This window comes from Ictidomys tridecemlineatus, chromosome 2, assembly GCF_052094955.1.
Source record: "Ictidomys tridecemlineatus isolate mIctTri1 chromosome 2, mIctTri1.hap1, whole genome shotgun sequence".
In the NCBI taxonomy this organism is placed as follows: domain Eukaryota; kingdom Metazoa; phylum Chordata; class Mammalia; order Rodentia; family Sciuridae; genus Ictidomys; species Ictidomys tridecemlineatus.
The window spans coordinates 71,270,107-71,289,041 of NC_135478.1; the positions used below are offsets into that span (position 1 = coordinate 71,270,107).

General features: G+C 39.0%; 1 protein-coding gene across 9 annotated transcripts in view; it reads left to right on the top strand.

The window, feature by feature from the left end:
• Positions 1 to 18,935, top strand: part of Hira (histone cell cycle regulator) — a 97,971-nt gene that overhangs the window by 55,589 nt on the left and 23,447 nt on the right. For all 9 annotated transcript variants that reach the window (XM_021732692.3, XM_078038773.1, XM_078038774.1 and 6 more), the window contains 4 exons: positions 2,167 to 2,364; positions 4,280 to 4,441; positions 17,546 to 17,750; positions 18,129 to 18,233. In XM_021732692.3, coding sequence (XP_021588367.1) covers positions 2,167 to 2,364; positions 4,280 to 4,441; positions 17,546 to 17,750; positions 18,129 to 18,233 — 670 coding nt within the window. The remainder of the gene's footprint in view (positions 1 to 2,166; positions 2,365 to 4,279; positions 4,442 to 17,545; positions 17,751 to 18,128; positions 18,234 to 18,935) is intronic.

Genomic DNA, 18,935 nt, shown 5'->3' on the forward strand with positions numbered 1-18,935 from the left:
TAACATATTAAATTCTAAAGTTATGTGTGAAAATAGAAAAATATTTTTTGGAAAATTTAAAAAGATTAATTGGGAGACTAACCACACCAGAAATTAAATTAATCCTCTTTTTTTTTTTTTATTCCACAGAGGATTTAACCAGGGATGCTTTACCACTAAACTATATCCCCAAATCTCCAGTCTTTTGTTTTTAATATATATATTTAGATATTGATGGATTATTATTTAATGAACTTATAAATATGTGGTTCTGAGACTCAAACCCAGTGCCTCACACATGCTAGGTAAGCACTCTACTACTAAACCACAACCCCAGCATCTCCAGTCTTTTTTATTTTGAGAGTTGCTGAGGGTCTTACTAAATTGGTGATACTGATCTTGACTTACAATCCTGCCTTGGCTTCCAGACCCTAGGATTATAGGCATAAACCACCATGCTGAGCTAGAAATTAAAACTCATGTAAACTATAACAATTTAAACAGTGAAGTACTAATACATGAATAGTCAGAGCAAGGGAATGTAATGTAATTCCCAAAGACCCAAATTTTTCCCCAAAAGGGATTTTCAGATGTATCATATCATACCAGGAATGAAACACTAGCTAACTCAATAAGTGAAAATCAGAATTACCTGTCACTCTAGAAAACAAACTGGATCCCAATCATACAACTTATAATTAGAAACACAAGCACAGAGGCTAATTTTTTTGTTATTGATGTTTAAAATTTTAGAAGAGTCTTTGGGGAAAAATATTTTTATAATCTATAAAATTATTTATAATTTTAATAAGTAAAAAAGTTTTCTGCAAATAACACAAAATTTATACCATATAAAAGTAATCTTTCTGACAAAGAAAAATAGCTGGGCAAAGTGCCACACACCTATGATCCCCAGCCACTCAGGAGATGGAGGCAAGAGGATTGCAAATTCAAGACTGGCCTAGGCAATTTAGCAAGACCTCTTCCAAAATGAAAAGGGCTGGGAATGTAGCTCAGTGGTAGAACACGTGTGCAAATGATGGAGTTCAGGCCCCAGTATTGGGTTGGGAAAAAAGGATCATAAAGAATCAAAACACAACTTCCTGAGAAAATATTTCCTACTTGTATAAAGAATGGTGGGTTTAAAATATATATATATATATTATTTCTTTAAAATCAGTGATAAGGACCAATAGTCAAATAGAGCAATATATAAAACATGAAGAGAGTTCACAAAAAAGGAAATCAAATATGAAAAATATTTAATCTTGCATCACAATAATTGCAAACCAACACTGTAGTAAGATATCATTTTTTATCCATCAGATTGGCAACTCATGAAATTTCATAAAACTTCATTGAAGTGGGAAAATAAGAACTCTTGTAATAGAAAACTCTAAGGAGGGAACCTTAGAAATGTTTATTATAAATCATGAAAAAACTTTCCATTTGCTGCTCCAATTCCACTTGTAGGTATTTATTCCATGTAATTTGTGAATCAACAGGTGTAATGGCAGTTACTATAATTCTAGATGTCTTGAGCAACTACTCTGTGTTCTAGGTATGTGCTACCTCAACTTTTTTCAGTCTGGAAAACAATCCCATGCGAAGAGTCCTAGCACTTTCTGTTTTACAGACAGAAACCTGAGGCACCATAGATGTCATTAAAACACACAAGATCATAAGCTCACGAATGGCAGAGTCGTCAGCCCTGGCTGGTCTGGCCCAGGACCTTCACTCTTTCAATGTACTATCTTCCCTCCTGTGGCAACATTATCTGTCACAGAAAGAGTTGTTTCTTGGTAGAGGCTTGGTTAGGTAAATTATGTTACATCTATCCAGTAGGAAGGCTTTCTCACTATGCTGCATTTCCTTCATTCTGACATACCTGATTACAAAGTGTAACTCCTAAGATGAGGGTGCATCATACAGTCTTAAATGGCATCTGACAATTATAAAAGTAGCATTGTTGTCTCAGTGATACATATAGTACTAATGCATCTTAGATTCAGTTAAATATATTGTATTAGATACTTTTCATTTTCATTTGAACTTGCTGTAACTTTCCAAACTACCTACCATGAAAATACATTGCCTCTGGACCCAGAACAATGTTATTTAGAAGGTATGAAATATTTGGTACAGCATCTGATTTTTTCACTGACTTTTGTTCTTGCTTGGCAACAGGGACTTCTCCACGGCATTCTTTAACAGCATCCCACTCTCGGGCTCACTGGCAGGCACCATGCTCTCCTCTCATAGCAGTCAGCAGCTACTGCCATTGGACTCCAGTACCCCCAACTCCTTCGGCGCCTCGAAGCCTTGCACAGAGCCTGTGGCAGCTGCCAGTGCCAGGCCTGCAGGCGAGTCTGTCAGTAAAGACAGGTTAGTGGGTACCAAGATCACTGTCCCTGGGGAAAGTTTAGGTTTGGACATGGTTACAGGGATGAGAATTTCATTCTCTTCTCACTTTGTGGCCCTTCAATAAAACAAAAGAAAGAAATGCTTGATTTTAAATGAGGGGCTATTTGGAAGGGAGAATTGTTCAGGCAAGTCTCTGAAGCATAGGACTATAAGGATCATCACAAAGATGGTTTCATGGCCAACCAAGGTGCAGGATATGGAGGCTGGGTACCTGCCAGTGAGATGCTACCTGCCACAGGGTCAGCACTACCTTTTGGCAGATCTACACTGGTTGTAGCCTTGCATTTCTAGGGCTTTTACAGCACTTCTCTGTGCTGTAATCCTTGCTCATTATTCATCCCAGGCATGCACTTTTGTGCAGACACACAAATCCCCTGACACTGTCAGAATCATATTTACTCAGAGAGCCTGTGTCCTCACTGACCATTCCAAACCAAGTTGGAAGTCAGAAAGGACCAAGTGAGCATAAATAAGAGCCAGAAGTGAGCATTTGCTCCACACTGCTCTGGGTTACACACTGCAGGTATCTGGTTTCCATAGGGGATTGATTGGTGGGTTCTTGTCCTCAGGGAATAAATATGTGGACTGATGAGGAAAAAGCAACCACAGGGTTGAAGGGTAGCTCCTGGGGTCCCTATGCAGAAATGCCTAGCTATCAGGGGGATTGATGGGCAGATCTTAGGGAGGCTTTTCAGAAGTTTGCCCAGCCTAGGGCCCATATAAGCCATTGTGGAGTGTGGCAGTGACAAGAGCAGAACTCTGAGGCTCTGAGGAGGGCCAGGAAGGAAAGAAGAGAGACTGGGTTCTTGTGCTGAACCAGATAATCTGGGTTTTGCTGAGTGGAGACACAGAAGGGTTTGGACTTGCATTTTAAGAAGATGGTTCCAATAGCATTGGTGCCCAAATTTAGTCCTTGGCTGATAACTGTGGAAATGATTCTCTGTGGGTTGGTGATATGGTCCTGTGTTACATAGCCTTCTGCTTTTACATTGGGACGATGGAGACACAATAAGCATTAAAGGCATTCCTCTTAGGGAACTCTGAGGTAGATCAGAAGAGGAGACAATGCAGCAAGAACAGTTGGGAAATAAAGCATCGAGGGAGGAAGGGTGTCTGGGAAGGACAAATAGCACCAGAGCTGAGAAACATTTCAGAGATTGATCTTAGAGGAGGAAAGTGCTGTCCAGGGTGACTACCAGGCATCTGGTATGGGATCCAAGCAGATAGGGATGGAGGTGTTAGTCTGCATGGAATCATTTGGAGGCCCAGGGGCTTTGGGCCCAAGGGTATGGGATAGACTTGGGCAGGGGGTAAGCTGGGGAACATCATACCTGGGCCTCTCCTTTCTCTGTGGAATAGAAAGCAAGGGCTATGGGGTGAAAACTTGGAGGAGAGTCCTAAGAATATGTCATTGTCACAGTGAGAAATGAGAGGGCCATTCAGGATGGAAGGGGCTAGCTTGGCCAAGGATGAAGGCCAAAAACAGACCAAAGCTTCAGAAACCTGAGTGAGGACTTTTCTCATCTAATTCGTATAGAAGTAGCAAAGGTTAGTGGTTAGAGTGGTTTAGAGGATACATGCTGTGTTCAGGTTGTAGAGATAGGGCTCTATGGTTAGCTACTCCAAAAAGCTCTCAGAACAAAACACAGGCAAATATGAAGGCATTTACTGATGATTTTCTCATGTAGACTTTTAGAATTCCAGCATAAAGTTTTTAAAAAATAAATCAGGATTTTTTTTTTTTTTTTTTTTTTTTTTGCTTATAAAAGTTTGATATTTGTGCCCCTTTCCATAGGCTCCAAATAACTTAAGTCCTACACCTACAAATCCCTTTGGGATTGTGCTTGATGTACCTCCCATCTTCTTCACCCTTTAGTATGAATGCTACCTCTACTACTGCTGCATTGTCACCCTCCGTGTTAACAACCCCGTCCAAGATTGAACCCATGAAAGCATTTGACTCCCGATTCACAGAGCGGTCCAAAGCCACGCCAGGTGCTCCTTCCTTGACAAGTGTGACTTCAACAGCTGTTGAAAGGTAGGTGTTGGATGCATGGAACCTGAAGAGCCCAGAGAAGGGCCGTTATGTTGCAGTTCTTCTTCCAGGCAGCCTGCCTCCTGCAGGGGATCACATCTGCAGAAGCTGATGTGAACCTCTAGCTCCCAGGAGAAAAGAAAAGCTGCTTAAAGTGGGGAGGAGCTAGAAGGAGCTGTGGGGGAATATACTGAGCAAAAGAACATCAAGGAGAAAGGCACAAGTGCTGCTCAGTGCAGTCTGTGTGAACAGTAATATTGCCCTTTGAGTAGATCCCAGTTTGCCCAGAAGAAGAGAGATTGATTGGAGAGATGGAAGGTTCTGATGTTGTTGCACAGTGTAAGTCATGACCTTCTGCTCAGAAACTGACTAGAAGTGGAAAGCTGAGATAAAAGTGACATCTAGATGAGATTTTTATGAGGTTTGATGAGCTTCTGTGCTCATATAGACTGGGTGCTACTAATTCATTTTCTATACTTCTGTAGTACACAACAGCAAAGATAAGTGGGCTATAGTTCTTTATTTCCTGTGGTTGCAAGAGAGCATCTTCCCAGGGCAGCTAAAGCAAGTATGTGCAACCTCTGCCATTGGCACTGAGCTTCTCTGCCTCCTGTGAGGGCCTTCCCTCCAAGCCTGCCACAGAAGGGAGCATATTGTACATCCCAGAGGGTCCAGGGTTGGGGAGCTAGACATGGGCTGGACCACTTTCCTCCATAAGGGCCGGGCACAAGAGCTATAGTCTCAGGGTTTCGTCCTACTACAGGGCAACTAGGGCTCACTTGGCAGCCCTGGGCACACAAAACCCAGCCTGTGTCGCCAACAGTCCAGTATAGGAATATTGGTCAGAGACTCTTAAAACAGCCACAAAGCAAATAAGTGCCAATAAGAGGGGCACTTGCAGTCATCCATGTCTTGGAACTAAAACCACAGCATGCTGTCCTCTAGGACTTTGCTGATGATCACAAAACCATTTGTCTGGGCTGGGGTTGTGGCTCAGCGGCCTAGCGCTCGCCTAGCACTTGTGAGGCGCTAGGTTTGATCCTCAGCACCACATAAAAATAAATAAATAAAATAAAGGTATTATGTCCAACTATGACTAAAAAAAAATATTTTAAAAAACCATTTGTCTGTGCAGGATTTGTTTTCCCTGTGGGCCATCATGGGAAGATACTCCCTTCAAGTTTTGTAAACTTATTGTGGAATCTTCTATTCTACTCTGTAATGTAACTTGCTTGCTCTAGTATAAAAAATTTAATGTGATTATTTTACTTGTAATTTTTCTGTGCAGCAATTGGAAGAATCTGAAAGCCTTCCTGCTAGTACACACTTCATAACTGTTGGATTGAATCTAGGTGCTAATTGTTTTTTCTTTTTTAGTGGTGCTGAGGATTGAATCCAGGGGTACTCTACCACTGATCTACATTTCTAGACCTCTTTATTTTTTATTCTGAGACAGGGCCTTGCTAAGTTGCCCAGGCTGGCTTCAAACTTATATCCTCCTGCTGCTTCAGTCTCTCAAGTAGCTAGTCTCAGGCATGTACCACTGCATCTGGCTCCTAGGAGCCAAAATCTAAAAGTGAACAAAAAAAACCAAAGCAGTGGGCAGGACCACACTGCTCACTGTAGGTGCTGGGCTTAGGGGCTGCCAACCTCATGACTAAGGGCCTTACTTTTTTTATTTTTGTACTGAGAATTGAACCCAGGGTTGCTATACTACCATCCCTAGCTCTAATTTTTAGTTTTTATTTTGAGACAGGGTCTCACTAAGTGCCTTAGGGCCTTGCTTAGTTGCTGAAGCTGACCTCAAACTTGCGATCCTCCTGCTTCAACCTCTAAAGTCATTATTAGGCGTACACTATTGCACCCTGTTCCAGAGCCTTGAATTTTAATGGCCACCATCAGTCAATACAGAGTGTTGTACTTGAACCATGTAGGAGTTGGAATTAAGTCATCAGCATAAAGTGAAGCCACTTGAAAAAGGACATTTCTAGTAAGAAGTTGGCACTAAAGAAAACCCGACTGGCAGCCAGACATACGGCAGAGAAGTTGGAATGCCTCATCTTTCCTCAGGGTTAGGAAAATAGTCTTCTTTTGAGTCTGTTACCACAGGCCTATCCTTGTGGATTCTAGGCTGAGTTAACATTACCCATATTATCCAGAAATCACCAGCCATGAAATGAATGCCAATAAAAATGAACACAGAACAAAACTTATCTAGTTAACATTCATAGGTACTTGAAGCAGATCCACCCAGCAGAGATATTTCTGTTCCAGGCAGCATTTCCACCAATAATTCCACAAAAATGAATTTAAGATTGAAAGTAACAAAAGATATGAAGAATGCAGTATGCCCAAATATCAGGGACAGAATGAGTAAGAAGTTTAGATTTCATTTAACCTCTGATTATAGAATTTTCAGATGGAAACTATAGATACACTTAAAATCATGAAAGATAAACCAAAATAGAACTAAGTGTGAGAATTAAAACTATAAAACTTTTAGAAGAAAGCATAGAAATCTGTGACCTTGGATTAAGCAACTGTTTCTCAAATATGAAACTTAAAGCACAAACAACTAAGGGAAAATAAAAAAAGGAAACTGGGATTTAATCAAATTTAAATTGAGCTTCAATAGGACATGATCAGAGTGAAAAGACAACCCATAGATTGAGGATAAAATATTTGAAAATAACATCTGTTTAAGTTTGAGGATCCAAAGTATAATAAAGAACTCTCAGTTCAACCATAAAAAGACTAATAATGCAGTTTTTAAATGGGCAAAAAATTTAAGTACAAATTTCTCCTAAGAAGATATAGAAATGGCCCGTCAGGTGGTGCATACCTGTAATCCCAGCAACTCTGGTGGCTGAGGAAGGCAGATCCCAAGTTCAAGGCCAGCCTCAGCAATTTAGCAAGACCCTGACTTAAAATAAAAAGGGTTAGGAATGTGTCTCAGCAGTACAGCACTGATGGGTTACAGGAGTACTGCCAAAAGAGTTGTAACCACGTCATGAGCCATCAGGGTGAAATGCAAATCAAAAGTACAATGATTAGTTGGGTGTGGTGGCACACACTTGTAATCTCAACTATGTAGAAGCTGAGGCAAGAGGATCACAAGCTCAAGACCAGCCTAGACAACCTAACAAGACTCATTCTAAATAAAATAAAGGACTGGGGGTGGGAGCACTTTCCTAATACGTGCAGGGCCCTGGGTTCAATCCCAGTATCTGCCCCGCCCTACCACCACACACACATACCCAACATAATAAGATATCACTTCACATCCATTAAGGTAGCTGAAATCATAAGATCAAATTGTCAGATAATAAGTATTGGTGAGGGGCTGTGGCTGTGGCTCAGTGGTAAAGCACTTGCCTCGCATATATGAGGCACTGGGTTCTATCCTCAGCACCACATATAAATAAATAAAGATATTATGTGTCTACAACTAAAAAAAAATTAAAAATAAGTATTGGTGAGGATAGGGAAAACTTGGAACCCTCATATACTGCTGGAGGGAATATTGTTCAGCTGCTTTGGAAAACAGTCTAGCAGTCCCTCAAATGGTTAAATAGTTAAAATTACACAATGCTTCTACATCTAGGTGTATACCCAAGGGAATTGAAAGCATATGCTAATGCATTAACTTGTACACAAAGATTCATATCGTTACTACTCATAATAATCAAAAAGTAGAAACACCTCAAATTTCCATTAACTCTTTGACAACATGTATGATATATCCATACAATAGAATATTATTCATGAATCCAAAAGAATGGAGTACTTGCCTGTGCTACAACAGGGCTAGATCTTAGCCAATAACAAAAGAACCACTTATTGTATGATTCTGTTTATGTGAAGCATCCAAAGTAAACAAATCTAGACAGAAAGTCAGTTAGTAATTGCCAGGAGTTGGGAGGGGAGGAAAGGAAAGGGAGTGATTATTGATGGGTATAGTTTCTGTTTGGAATTATGAAAGATCCCTGAAATGAGATGATGGCAGTGGTTGCACAATCTTATAAATATTCTAAAAACTACTAAATTTGGTATTTTAAAATGAATTTTATTATATGTGAATTATGTCTCAATAAAGGATAAAAAGAATAACACACCATCAAAAAGGCCAGACAGATTTGGAAATGAACCAAAGTACTTCTTGGTTTGAAAAGAAAAATAATCATTGCAACTAAAAAGTCAGTGGATATTTCAAAAGAGCAGACTACAGCCAACTGAACAAATCATTCACTCTGAGTGCTGCAGAGCCAAATTGTAGGGATGCAGGGGATGTGCACCTTATAGGAGTCCCCCAAAGGACATGCTGCCAGAGCTGTTGTCTAGAGGAGTTAACAAATTAATTGAATCCAGTTTTGGAAATATAGTGAATTCTGACCAGAATAAAATTATTTACCCAACTGAGGGAACAGCAGAGTTCTATAAATAGAAAGTTTTTGTGATCTTTGAGAAAGTTACCCTATGTTTGTCTTGTCTAGTTCCTTGGCCCCTGGCCCAAGTACTCCTAATTCCTAGCTCTTTCTCTTGGGTTGTATATATCCTGACCAAGAAGCAGAGGAGATACTCTTGAATTGGGCTGCTAGAGGCTTTGTGTATGTGTGTGTGTGTGGGGGGGGGGTATTAGGGATTGAATCCCAGTGTCATTTTACCACTGAACTGCATCTCCAGCCCTTTTATTTTATTCTTCTTATTTTATTTTTATTTTTAGATGGAGTCTTACTAAGTTGCCCAGGCTGGCCTGGAAATTGCTATCCTCCTACCTCAGCTTTTCAAGTAGCTGGGATTACAGGCATACATCCTCATGCCCAGGCTGGAGGCAATTTCTTGCCTACAAATTCTAGGGTCCTGGTGTCATTAGGGTTAATCCCTCATCAGCTCTGTTCCCAAGATCTCAACCCATTTTAGCTATACATACAGCTCTTACAAGACCTGTAGAATAAGGAATCATCAAGTTTGTCATTCTCTGATTCTCACTTGAAAGTGGCAGTGAGCAAGTATTCACTTGGGACTGAGCTTCCTGCTTCCAAGACAGAATGTGTTCTTAGTGCTAAATTCTAAGAAAAAGTTGGAAGCCTGGGGATATAGGTTAGTGGTAGAATGCTTACCTAATAATGCACAAGGCCCTGGGTTTGATCCCCATCATGGAAAAAAAAAAGTTTTTTTTAAGTTTAGTTGGATCTTGATAAAAGCTAGGAGGAATCCCTGAACATACTCATCAGTGAAAGTTTCCCTTTGGGGCCTTGTGTCTCTCAGTGGTTAGATGTTGCTCTCAGAGCCATACACACCACAGTTGAGTACCAGTTTTCCATCTTAGTGGATGTTCAGACACATTTTCTTTCTGAGCCTGTCTCTTCACTGCTAGCATGGTCCTCACAGGAGACCAGGTCTGATAGAAGGTGTCCCTTGGGCATTTAAGAATGAGTTCCTCTAGAACCTTGTCCTGATCCTTGTGTCACAGTGAGCAGCACAGGTCAACTCCTGCTGTTGCTATTTTGTTGTACCTCATTGTGTCTGAGCAATGAGGCCCAAGCAAACCTGATTGTCCCTCTTAACCAAGAGCCTCAGGTGAGATTGGGAGCCAAATACTAGCCTCCCAGGTGCAGGGTGGTATTTCTGGGTGAACTTGTGAATCCTCTACTCCATCCTGCTTTCTAACCGTTTGTCAGGGAGAGACATAGGGCTCTAGGGTAAGTTACTACAAGAAAAGTTGGCCTAAGCAGACAGAACCTAGAATGAGACCCATTCACAAGTAGGGCAGCTCTGGCCAGCTATGTTCTTCCTCAGAAGATCCTCTAGGGTATAGTGGTATAGGCCCACTCACAGGTTGAGGAGATATATGTTGTTCTCAATAGGCCACTTCCCTCAGGAGCCCTGAACAGAGTGACAGGCAGAGGCAGGAAGAGGGAGACTCCCAAAGGCACTCAGAGGTCCCAGCAATGGAGAGGGAAGCAGGATAAGTTGGGACAGTGCCAAGCAAAATGGCCTTCCTAGGCTAGTGTTGAAATGACAGGACATGATCAGGCCATTGAGAAACTTATATGATAGTTTGGCCTTGATTTGACATTATTATGGTATCTTACAAAACTCTTATTATATACACTCTGAACTTTTAAAAATTATTTTGGCAGCACTGACTTAGAGTTTCCAGAACAATAAGCTATATCCACAGATGGATTCTTTGCCCTGTTCTAGAGAATTAGAAGTAGGGAATCCAAATTCCAATTGTTCATTGTTAATACATAGAAAGCAACCTTGCTATTATCACTTGTTAGTTTTTATTGTTGTTTATTATATCCTGCAACCTTGCTATTATCACTTGTTAGTTTTTGTTGTTGTTTATTCTTTGATATTTTCTATAAGACATTGATGTCATCTGTGAATCAAGATAGTTTTTTCCTCCTTTCCAGTCTATGTGCCTTATCTTTCTTTCTCATGTTATTATTGCACTAGGTAGGACTGACTTCCTGTGCAACGTGTTGAAGAGGAATGGTGAGAGAGGATATCTTTGCCTTTGAGAAAATCAAAGAGGAAAACAATATAGTTTTTCACATTATGATTTTAGCAATAGGGGATTTTGTAGGTATTCTTAATCAAGTTGAAGAAACTCCATGCTATTCCTATTTTGCTGAGAGTTAATTTCATAAACGTTGTTTGATTTTGTGAAGTACTTTTTCTACATCTCAGGATAATCATGATTTTTTTTTTAAAATATTTATTTATTTTTAGTTTTCCGTGGATACAACATCTTTGTTTGTATGTGGTGCTGAGGATCGAACCTGGGCCGCACGCATGCCAGGCGAGCGCGCTACCACTTGAGCCACATCCCCAGCCCCATGATTTTTTTTTAAATTACAAGATTTTTTTTCTTTAAACTTCTTAATGAATAAATTGATTTTTGGATGTCAGACTGGTATGCATACTTAGAATAAATCCCTTTAGGTTATGGAATATAATTCCTTACATATGTTGTTGGGTTCAATATGCTAATGTTTTATTAAGGATTGTTTTGCATCTATTGTTTTTATTTTCACATTTTTTTATTGGTGCATTATAGTTGTGTGGAATGATAGGAACTTGTAACATATTCATACATGTGCACAATACACAATATAATTTGGCCAGTATCACTCCCCAAAACATGCTCCCTCTCTCCCCACCTTCCACCACTTGGTCCCTTTTCTTTATTGATCTCCCTTTGATTTTCATGAGACTTGCCTCCACCTTTCTTTTCCTCACTAGCTTCCACATATGAGAGAAAATATATGACCCTTGACTTTCTGAATTTTACTTATTTCACTTAACATATTGGTCTGATAATGGTCCTTTTTTCCTGAAAATGACACAATTTCATTTTATTTATGGCTGAATAAAACTCCATTGTGTATATTTACCATCTTTTCTTTATGTATTCGTCCACCGAGGGGCACCTAGGCTGGTTCCATTAGTTTGGCTATTGTGAATTGTGCTGCTATAAACATGGGTAGGCATGAAAGTATGATGACTTCAATTCCTTGGGATAAATACTGAGGAGTGGTATAGATGGATCAAATGGTGGTTCCATGCCTGGCCTTTTGAGGAACCTCCATACTGATTTTCATAGAGGTTGTACTAATTTACAGTTCCACCAACAGTGTAAAAGTGTTTGTTTGTTTTTTCTCCACATCCTATATAGCATTTATTATTGTTTGTATTCTTGATGATGCCATTCTGACTGGTGTGAGATGAAATCTCAGTGTAGTTTTTATTTGCATTTCCCTAAATGCTAATGATGTTGAACATTTTTCATATATTTGATGGCCATTTATATTTCTTCTTTTGAGAAGGGTCTGTGTAATTCATTGTCCATTTATTAATTAGGTTATTTGGTTTTTTTGGTATAAAGTTTTTTGAGTTCTTCATATATTCTAGATATTAAACCTTTGTCAAAGAGTAGCTAGCAAAGATTTTCCTCCCATTCTGTAGGTTCTCTCTTCACATTTCTAATTGTTTCCTTTACTGTGCTGACTCTTTTTAACTCTTTTTAATTTGCTACTATCCCATTTGTTAACTCTTGGCATTATTTCCTAAGCTTTAGGGGTCCTGCCTCTATGTTTAATGAGAGATGTTCCATCTGTTAAGAGTTTTTCTATTTTGTAATGTCTTTATCTGGGTTTGGTATTAGGATAACGATAGCCTCATAGGAATTAGGAAATATTTCATCTGTTTCTATTTTCTATAACAGATTGTAGAGAATTGACATAATTTGTTCCTTGAATGTTTGATAGAAATCACTAGTAAAACAATCTAGGCCTCATGCTTTCTTGGAAGGTTATTAATTGTTGAATCCATTTGATTAATAAATAAAGATTTATTCAAATGATCTAAATTTTCCTTGTGTGAGTTTTGGTAGATTTGGTAGATTTCTTTCAAGGAATTGGTATACTTCATCTAAGTATTCAAATATGCGAGAATAGAAGTGTTGAAAAGAAGAGGAATTTTATTCCTCTTAGGATGTTTGTGTCCATGAAAATCAGTAGTGAGAATGTCATCTTCATTTCTGAGTAATTTGTGTCTTCTCCTTTTTTCTTGATTAAATTGCCTACAAGTTTAAAAATTTTACTGATCTTTTTAAAAAAATTCGCTTTTTCATTCATTGATTTCCCCCTCTTTTATTTTTATGTTTTCAACTTCATTGATATCTGTAATTTTTATTTTAATTTTTTCTGCTTACTTTAGGCTTACTGTTCGTTTTTTATGATGGGGAAGTTTAAATTATTGACTTCAGATTTTTTCTTTTCTAATATATACATTCAGTGCCTTAAATTTCCCTTTTACTCTTGCCACATTGCTTTTACTCTGTGCCACAAATGTTATTTCTGTTTGATCTCTAAATATTTGGGTATTTTCCTATTATCTTTTAGTGATTAATGTCTGGTTTAATTTCATTGTGGTCTGAGAACATATAGAGTTATGGCCTAGAATGGTGGTGTATTTTGATGACTATTCCATGTGAGCTTGAGAAAAATGTATATTCTACTATTGTTGAAAAAAGTGTTTCTTAAAATGTCAGTGAAGACCAAATGATTGCCAGACACCATGGTACATGCCAGCTACTTGGGAAGCTAAGTCAAGAGAATTACAAGTTCATGGCCAGCATGGAAACTGGGTCAAAGTGAAAAAAGAGTGGTAAAGCGCCCCCAGGTTCAACTCCCTAGTATGTGTACACACACACACACACACATATGATGATATTGTTCAAATAATTATTTCCATATTGATTTTCTATCTACTAGATCTGTTTCTCTTATAGGGATGTTAAAATCTCTACTATAATTCATATATTTCTCCTTGTAGTCTATTAGTTTGGGCACATATATTTTGATATTCTGTTGTTAGACACACACAAATTAAGGATTGTTAGGTCTCCTTGGATAACTGACCCCTTTATCATTGTGTAATGCTTCTCTTTATTCCTGCTAGCTTTTGTTGCTCTGGTGCCTACTTAGTCTGAAATTAATATAGCTTTTTTAGATTAATGTTAGATTAGCATATCTTTATCTCTTGTTTATCTCTTGTTTTTTGTTTTTAAATAGACTATTTTTCGGGCAGTTTTAGTTTCAGAGTAAAATTGAGTAGAAATTAGAGTTCCCATGTGACCCTGTCAAAATCTGATGTGGAACACATTATTATCACTGAGTTTACAGTTTACATTAGGGTTCAGTTTTGGTGGTATTCATTTTATGGGTTTTCAGTCCACCCTTAGAGTACTTCACAGAATAGTTTTGCTGGGGCTGGGGTTATAGCTCAGTGGTAGAGCACTTGCCTCTCAGGTGAGGGGCCCTGGGTTCGATTCTCAGCACCACATAAAAATAAATAAACAAAATAAATATATTGTGTCCAACTATAACTAAAAAACTTAAAAAAAAAAAAAAAGGAATAGTTTTACTGCCCTAAAAATTTTGTCCTCCAACTAATCCCTCCCTCCCCCTTAATCCCTAGCAACCACAGATTCTTTTTACTGTCTGCATAGTTTTGCCTCTTGCAGAATGTCAAACAGTTGGAATTCCTTTACTTTTTTGTGTGTGCACTTTAGATTGTACCCAAGTTCTTGGCCATGCTAAGTATGTCCTCTCCCACTGAGCTATATGCCCTATCTCTATCATGTGTGAGGCACTGGGTTCGATCCCTTGCACCACATAAAACTATACAAATGAAATAAAGGTATTGTGTCCATCTACAACTAAGAAAAAATATTTTTAAAAAATGTTTAGGGACTAGAGTTGTGACTTAGTAGTAAGAGCACTTGCCTAGCATGTGTGAGACCCTGGGTTCAATTCTCAGCATCACATATAAACAAATGAACAAAATAAAGGTCCATCAACATCTTTAAAAAAAATTTTAAATGTTTAATATAAACCCATCTTTTAAAAACATTTTTTTCATTCGTTTTGTCTGTAATTGGTGTATTTAGAGCATTCACATTTGAAGTGTTTATTGACATAGTTGGATTAGTGTCTATGTGTGGGTAACTGTTTCTATTCATTGGATTTGTCCTTTATTTTTTTATCTTCCCCTCCATTTCTAATTGAGTATTTTATATAATTCCATTTTCTCTCCTCTCAGCATTATTATACTTCTTTTTAAAACTTTCTTGCAGTTGCTCTGGTGTTTGCAGTGAATATTTGCAATCAATCTAGGCTACTTTCATGGATAGTACAGGCATCTTAATACAAAATATTCCAAATTTCTCCTTCTGTGCCTTATAACATTATTACCACTTCATTTATTTATAAATTTTAATCATTTAATACATTGTTGCCATTATTAGTTTGAATAAAAAGTTGTCTCTTAGATCAGTTGAGAAGAGTAAAATATTTTCTTTATGTCCATTTATTCCTTCTCTAACAGTTTTCCTTTCCTCATACAGATATGATTTTCTGAGATACATTATTTTCCTTCTCTTCAAAGAACTAACATTTTTTGCAAGGCAGGTCTGCTAACAGATTCCTTCAGGTATTTGTTTTTGTCTGAGAAAGTCTATATCTTCTTCATTTTTGAGGCTTGATTTCACTGGATACAGATTTCTAGGTTGGTGCATTTGTTTGTTTGTCTTAGACAGGATCTTACTTTATTTCCCAGGCTAGTCCCAACTTCTGAGCTTAAGTGATCCATCTACCTTAGCCTCTGAGTAGCTGGGGCTACAGATGTTCATCACTGCATGTGGCTTAGTGGGTTTCTCTTGAATGGAAAAATATAATGTAGTTTATCCTTTTGTCTTATAAAGAGGGTTTTTTTCCTCCTGTCTTCTAAATTTTCTGTGGTTTTCTATAGTTTGAGTATGTTATGCCTAGGTATAGATATTTGGTATTTATCTTGTAAGTGTTCTCTGAGCTTTGTGTATCAATGCTTTGGTATCTTTAATTGATTTGGAGAAGCTCTTTGCTATTCTTGTTCTTCATATTCTCAGCTTTTATTATTATCATTATTATTATTAAACTCTGAGACTTCCCATCTCTTCAACTTTTTCCATTGGAGCCCTTAGCTTATTTATCAGTTATTTAAAATCTTGGTATGATAATTCCAAAATTTCTGCTGTACCTAACTCTGATATCTGCTTTGTCTCTACACTATGTATGTTTTTGTTTCTTGTGTCTCAGCATTGTGTATATTTTTGTTTCTTATTTTGTTTTTTACTTTTGCTTTTGGGTTTTTTTTTTGGTTGTGGTTTATTTCATTTTGCCTTTTATCATACCTTGTAAAGCTAGGCATATTGTATTGGATAAGTGGAAAAGAGGTATACAGGCATTCATGAGGTTTTGTTTATCTGGCTAGGAGTTAGGCTGTTTTCTCTTTCTTATAACTGTAGGTCAGAAGCTTCAGTTTCTTCCAGTGACCTTTTGTCTGTAGTCTTTAGGTTTCCCTAGAAACTCTTTAAATACAGTCTATGAATTGGGTGTCACCACACCCAAATTACACATGCATATAATCCCAGCCACTCACGGGATTGAGCAGGAAGATGGTCAGTTCCCAGCCTGGCAAGACCCTATCTTAAGATAAAAAGTAAAAAGTGTTGGGGATTAGTGGTACACCACCACTGAGTTCAATCCCCTGTATCACATTTAAAAAAAAAAAAAGTGGGGGAGGGTTGGTGTCAGTGTCTTGCAGCTCTTTCAGTTGTAATTTACTATTATTACACTGAAGCCTTGCTGATGTGATGATGAGGTATTAGGAAGTAGAAACATTCTGTAATCTCATGCTTAACTTTCCCTTTTACGTTGTTGTTGGATCAGAATCCCTGGGCTCTAGTATGAATCCCTGGTCCTAACTATATTCTTTCAAAAGAGTTTCTTAGCCTATAGTGGTGGAATAGGGCAGAAGCTAGAAGGGGCTTGGATTGGTTAATTGCCTGCCCTTCCTCCAGGTGAGATAAAGCTCTGGCAAGGTAGTTTCACTGGAGGGCAGAATTGGCTATAGAGTATGGTCTGGTCATGTTTCAAAACGTCTACCTTCCTTCTCCAAACCCTAAAAGAACATAGGGAATTATTATCTTCATTCTGAATCTTCACACTGACAACCTGGAAGGGTACTTGAAAGTAAAAATAAGGAACACTTGGGTACCCTCTTAACCAGGAGTTTCATCTCTCAATCTTATCCACGCTCAGCCTCTAGCAACATGACTGTTAACTTTGAAAGTATGTCTGCCAGTACCCACTTTGGCTTCTAATCGAGGTCAGCTGCGTTTTTTTTTTTTTTTTTTTATAGGATTTTTTTTTTTTTTAAGAGAGAGAGAATTTTTTAATATTTATTTTTTAGTTCTCGGAGGACATAACATCTTTGTTTGTATGTGGTGCTTAGGATTGAACCTGGGCCACACGCATGCCAGGCGAGCGTGCTACCACTTAAGCCACATCCCCAGCCCTAGCTGCATTTTTTGTCTTTATTCATCTTCAGTTTTCAGGGTGTCGGTTTTTCTTTTGACCTCCATTTTCTGATGGATCTACAAAGAGTAATAACTTTTCAATTTTTCAATCAATATTTGGGGATTAAAATGGATTTTTAAACATTACAAAATTAATAGTTGTGTAGAGAAAGTCATGGTGTCTGTTTGTGCAGGTTGAAAGAACAGAACCTTGTGAAAGAGCTGAGGCCCCGGGATCTCCTAGAGAGCAGCAGTGACAGTGATGAAAAGGTCCCCTTGGCTAAGCCATCCTCATTATCCAAGCGAAAACTTGAGCTTGAGGTAGAGACAGTGGAAAAGAAGAAAAAGGGGCGTCCTCGGAAGGACTCCCGTCTCCTGCCTATGTCTCTGTCTGTCCAGGTGAGGCCTGAGATTCATCCTGCCTGCTCCCACTCACCTTCCTGGACTCTGCACTGGGAGGCCCTTCTTGCCATTGTGCACCTTGTCAGTATGGGATGCTTTGGGAACCATTTGGCTTAGATACAGACATCAGGGAATGTATTATGGAGTGCGGAGGCCACACTTCCTCACCCCTCTTTCAGTCCAGCCAGAACCCTTTAGCAAGTTTCCTGGTGTCAGCTCCCTTATCTGTGAGGTGAGAATACTTGTAGCATTCTCTTTTGCTTTCTCCCTCACAGTAAGTACAAATGCCCAGCCTCACTTTTGGGTGACTTACTTTTACCTAATGTTTCCCCTGTAGTGTTGGGGTGGGGCTCAAGGATGTTTCTGCTCTTCTAGTCTCCAGCCACCCTTACTGCAGAGAAGGAGGCCATGTGTCTGACTGCACCAGCACTTGCACTGAAGCTGCCAATACCAGGCCCCCAGAGAGCATTCACCCTCCAGGTAAGTGCTAGGACACTCCAATGACTCCCTTGAAGGCATGTACATACATTTATCTTCCTAGTATAAACTCTGTCTTTTCAGTGCCTTGGGGACTGGTTTGCAGTAGCTCTCCATTCCCTTCTGGAGGAAGTCATAGTTAATCAGAGTACTTACCAATCTTGGCAAGAATGTTAATAGCTTCTTCTCCTTCCCACCTTTAGGCCTCTTTCTCCATGGTTTACCTTTAAGTCCCAAATGCTCAGTTGCCCTTACTATCACTCCTTCTGGATTACCAGCCCCTTTAAGACTTGTCTTGGGTGTCTCGTTTCCTGGAGGCCTCCTGCATCTCCACCCTTCGTCCTGGCAGCCTCAGTCTTGGTGTCCATGAAACTGTTGGGTCAGTCTCCTGACAGTTCCATTGGCCTGTCTGCTTCTTTTTTTTTTTTTTTTTTTTTTTAAGACTGAGAGAGAGAGATAATTTTTAATATTTATTTTTTAGTTTTTGGTGGACACAACATCTTTATGTTATTTTTATGTGGTGCTGAGGATCGAACCCAGCACCCCGCGCATGCCAGGCAAGCGTGCTACCGCTTGAGCTACATCCCCAGCCCCCCTGTCTGCTTCTTGATGCTTGGAACAGGGTCATCCTCAGAGCTGATAGAGCTCTTAGAGAAGCTTATAACCATGAGCTTATTCAAACACATTTGTAGAACAGATAATCCC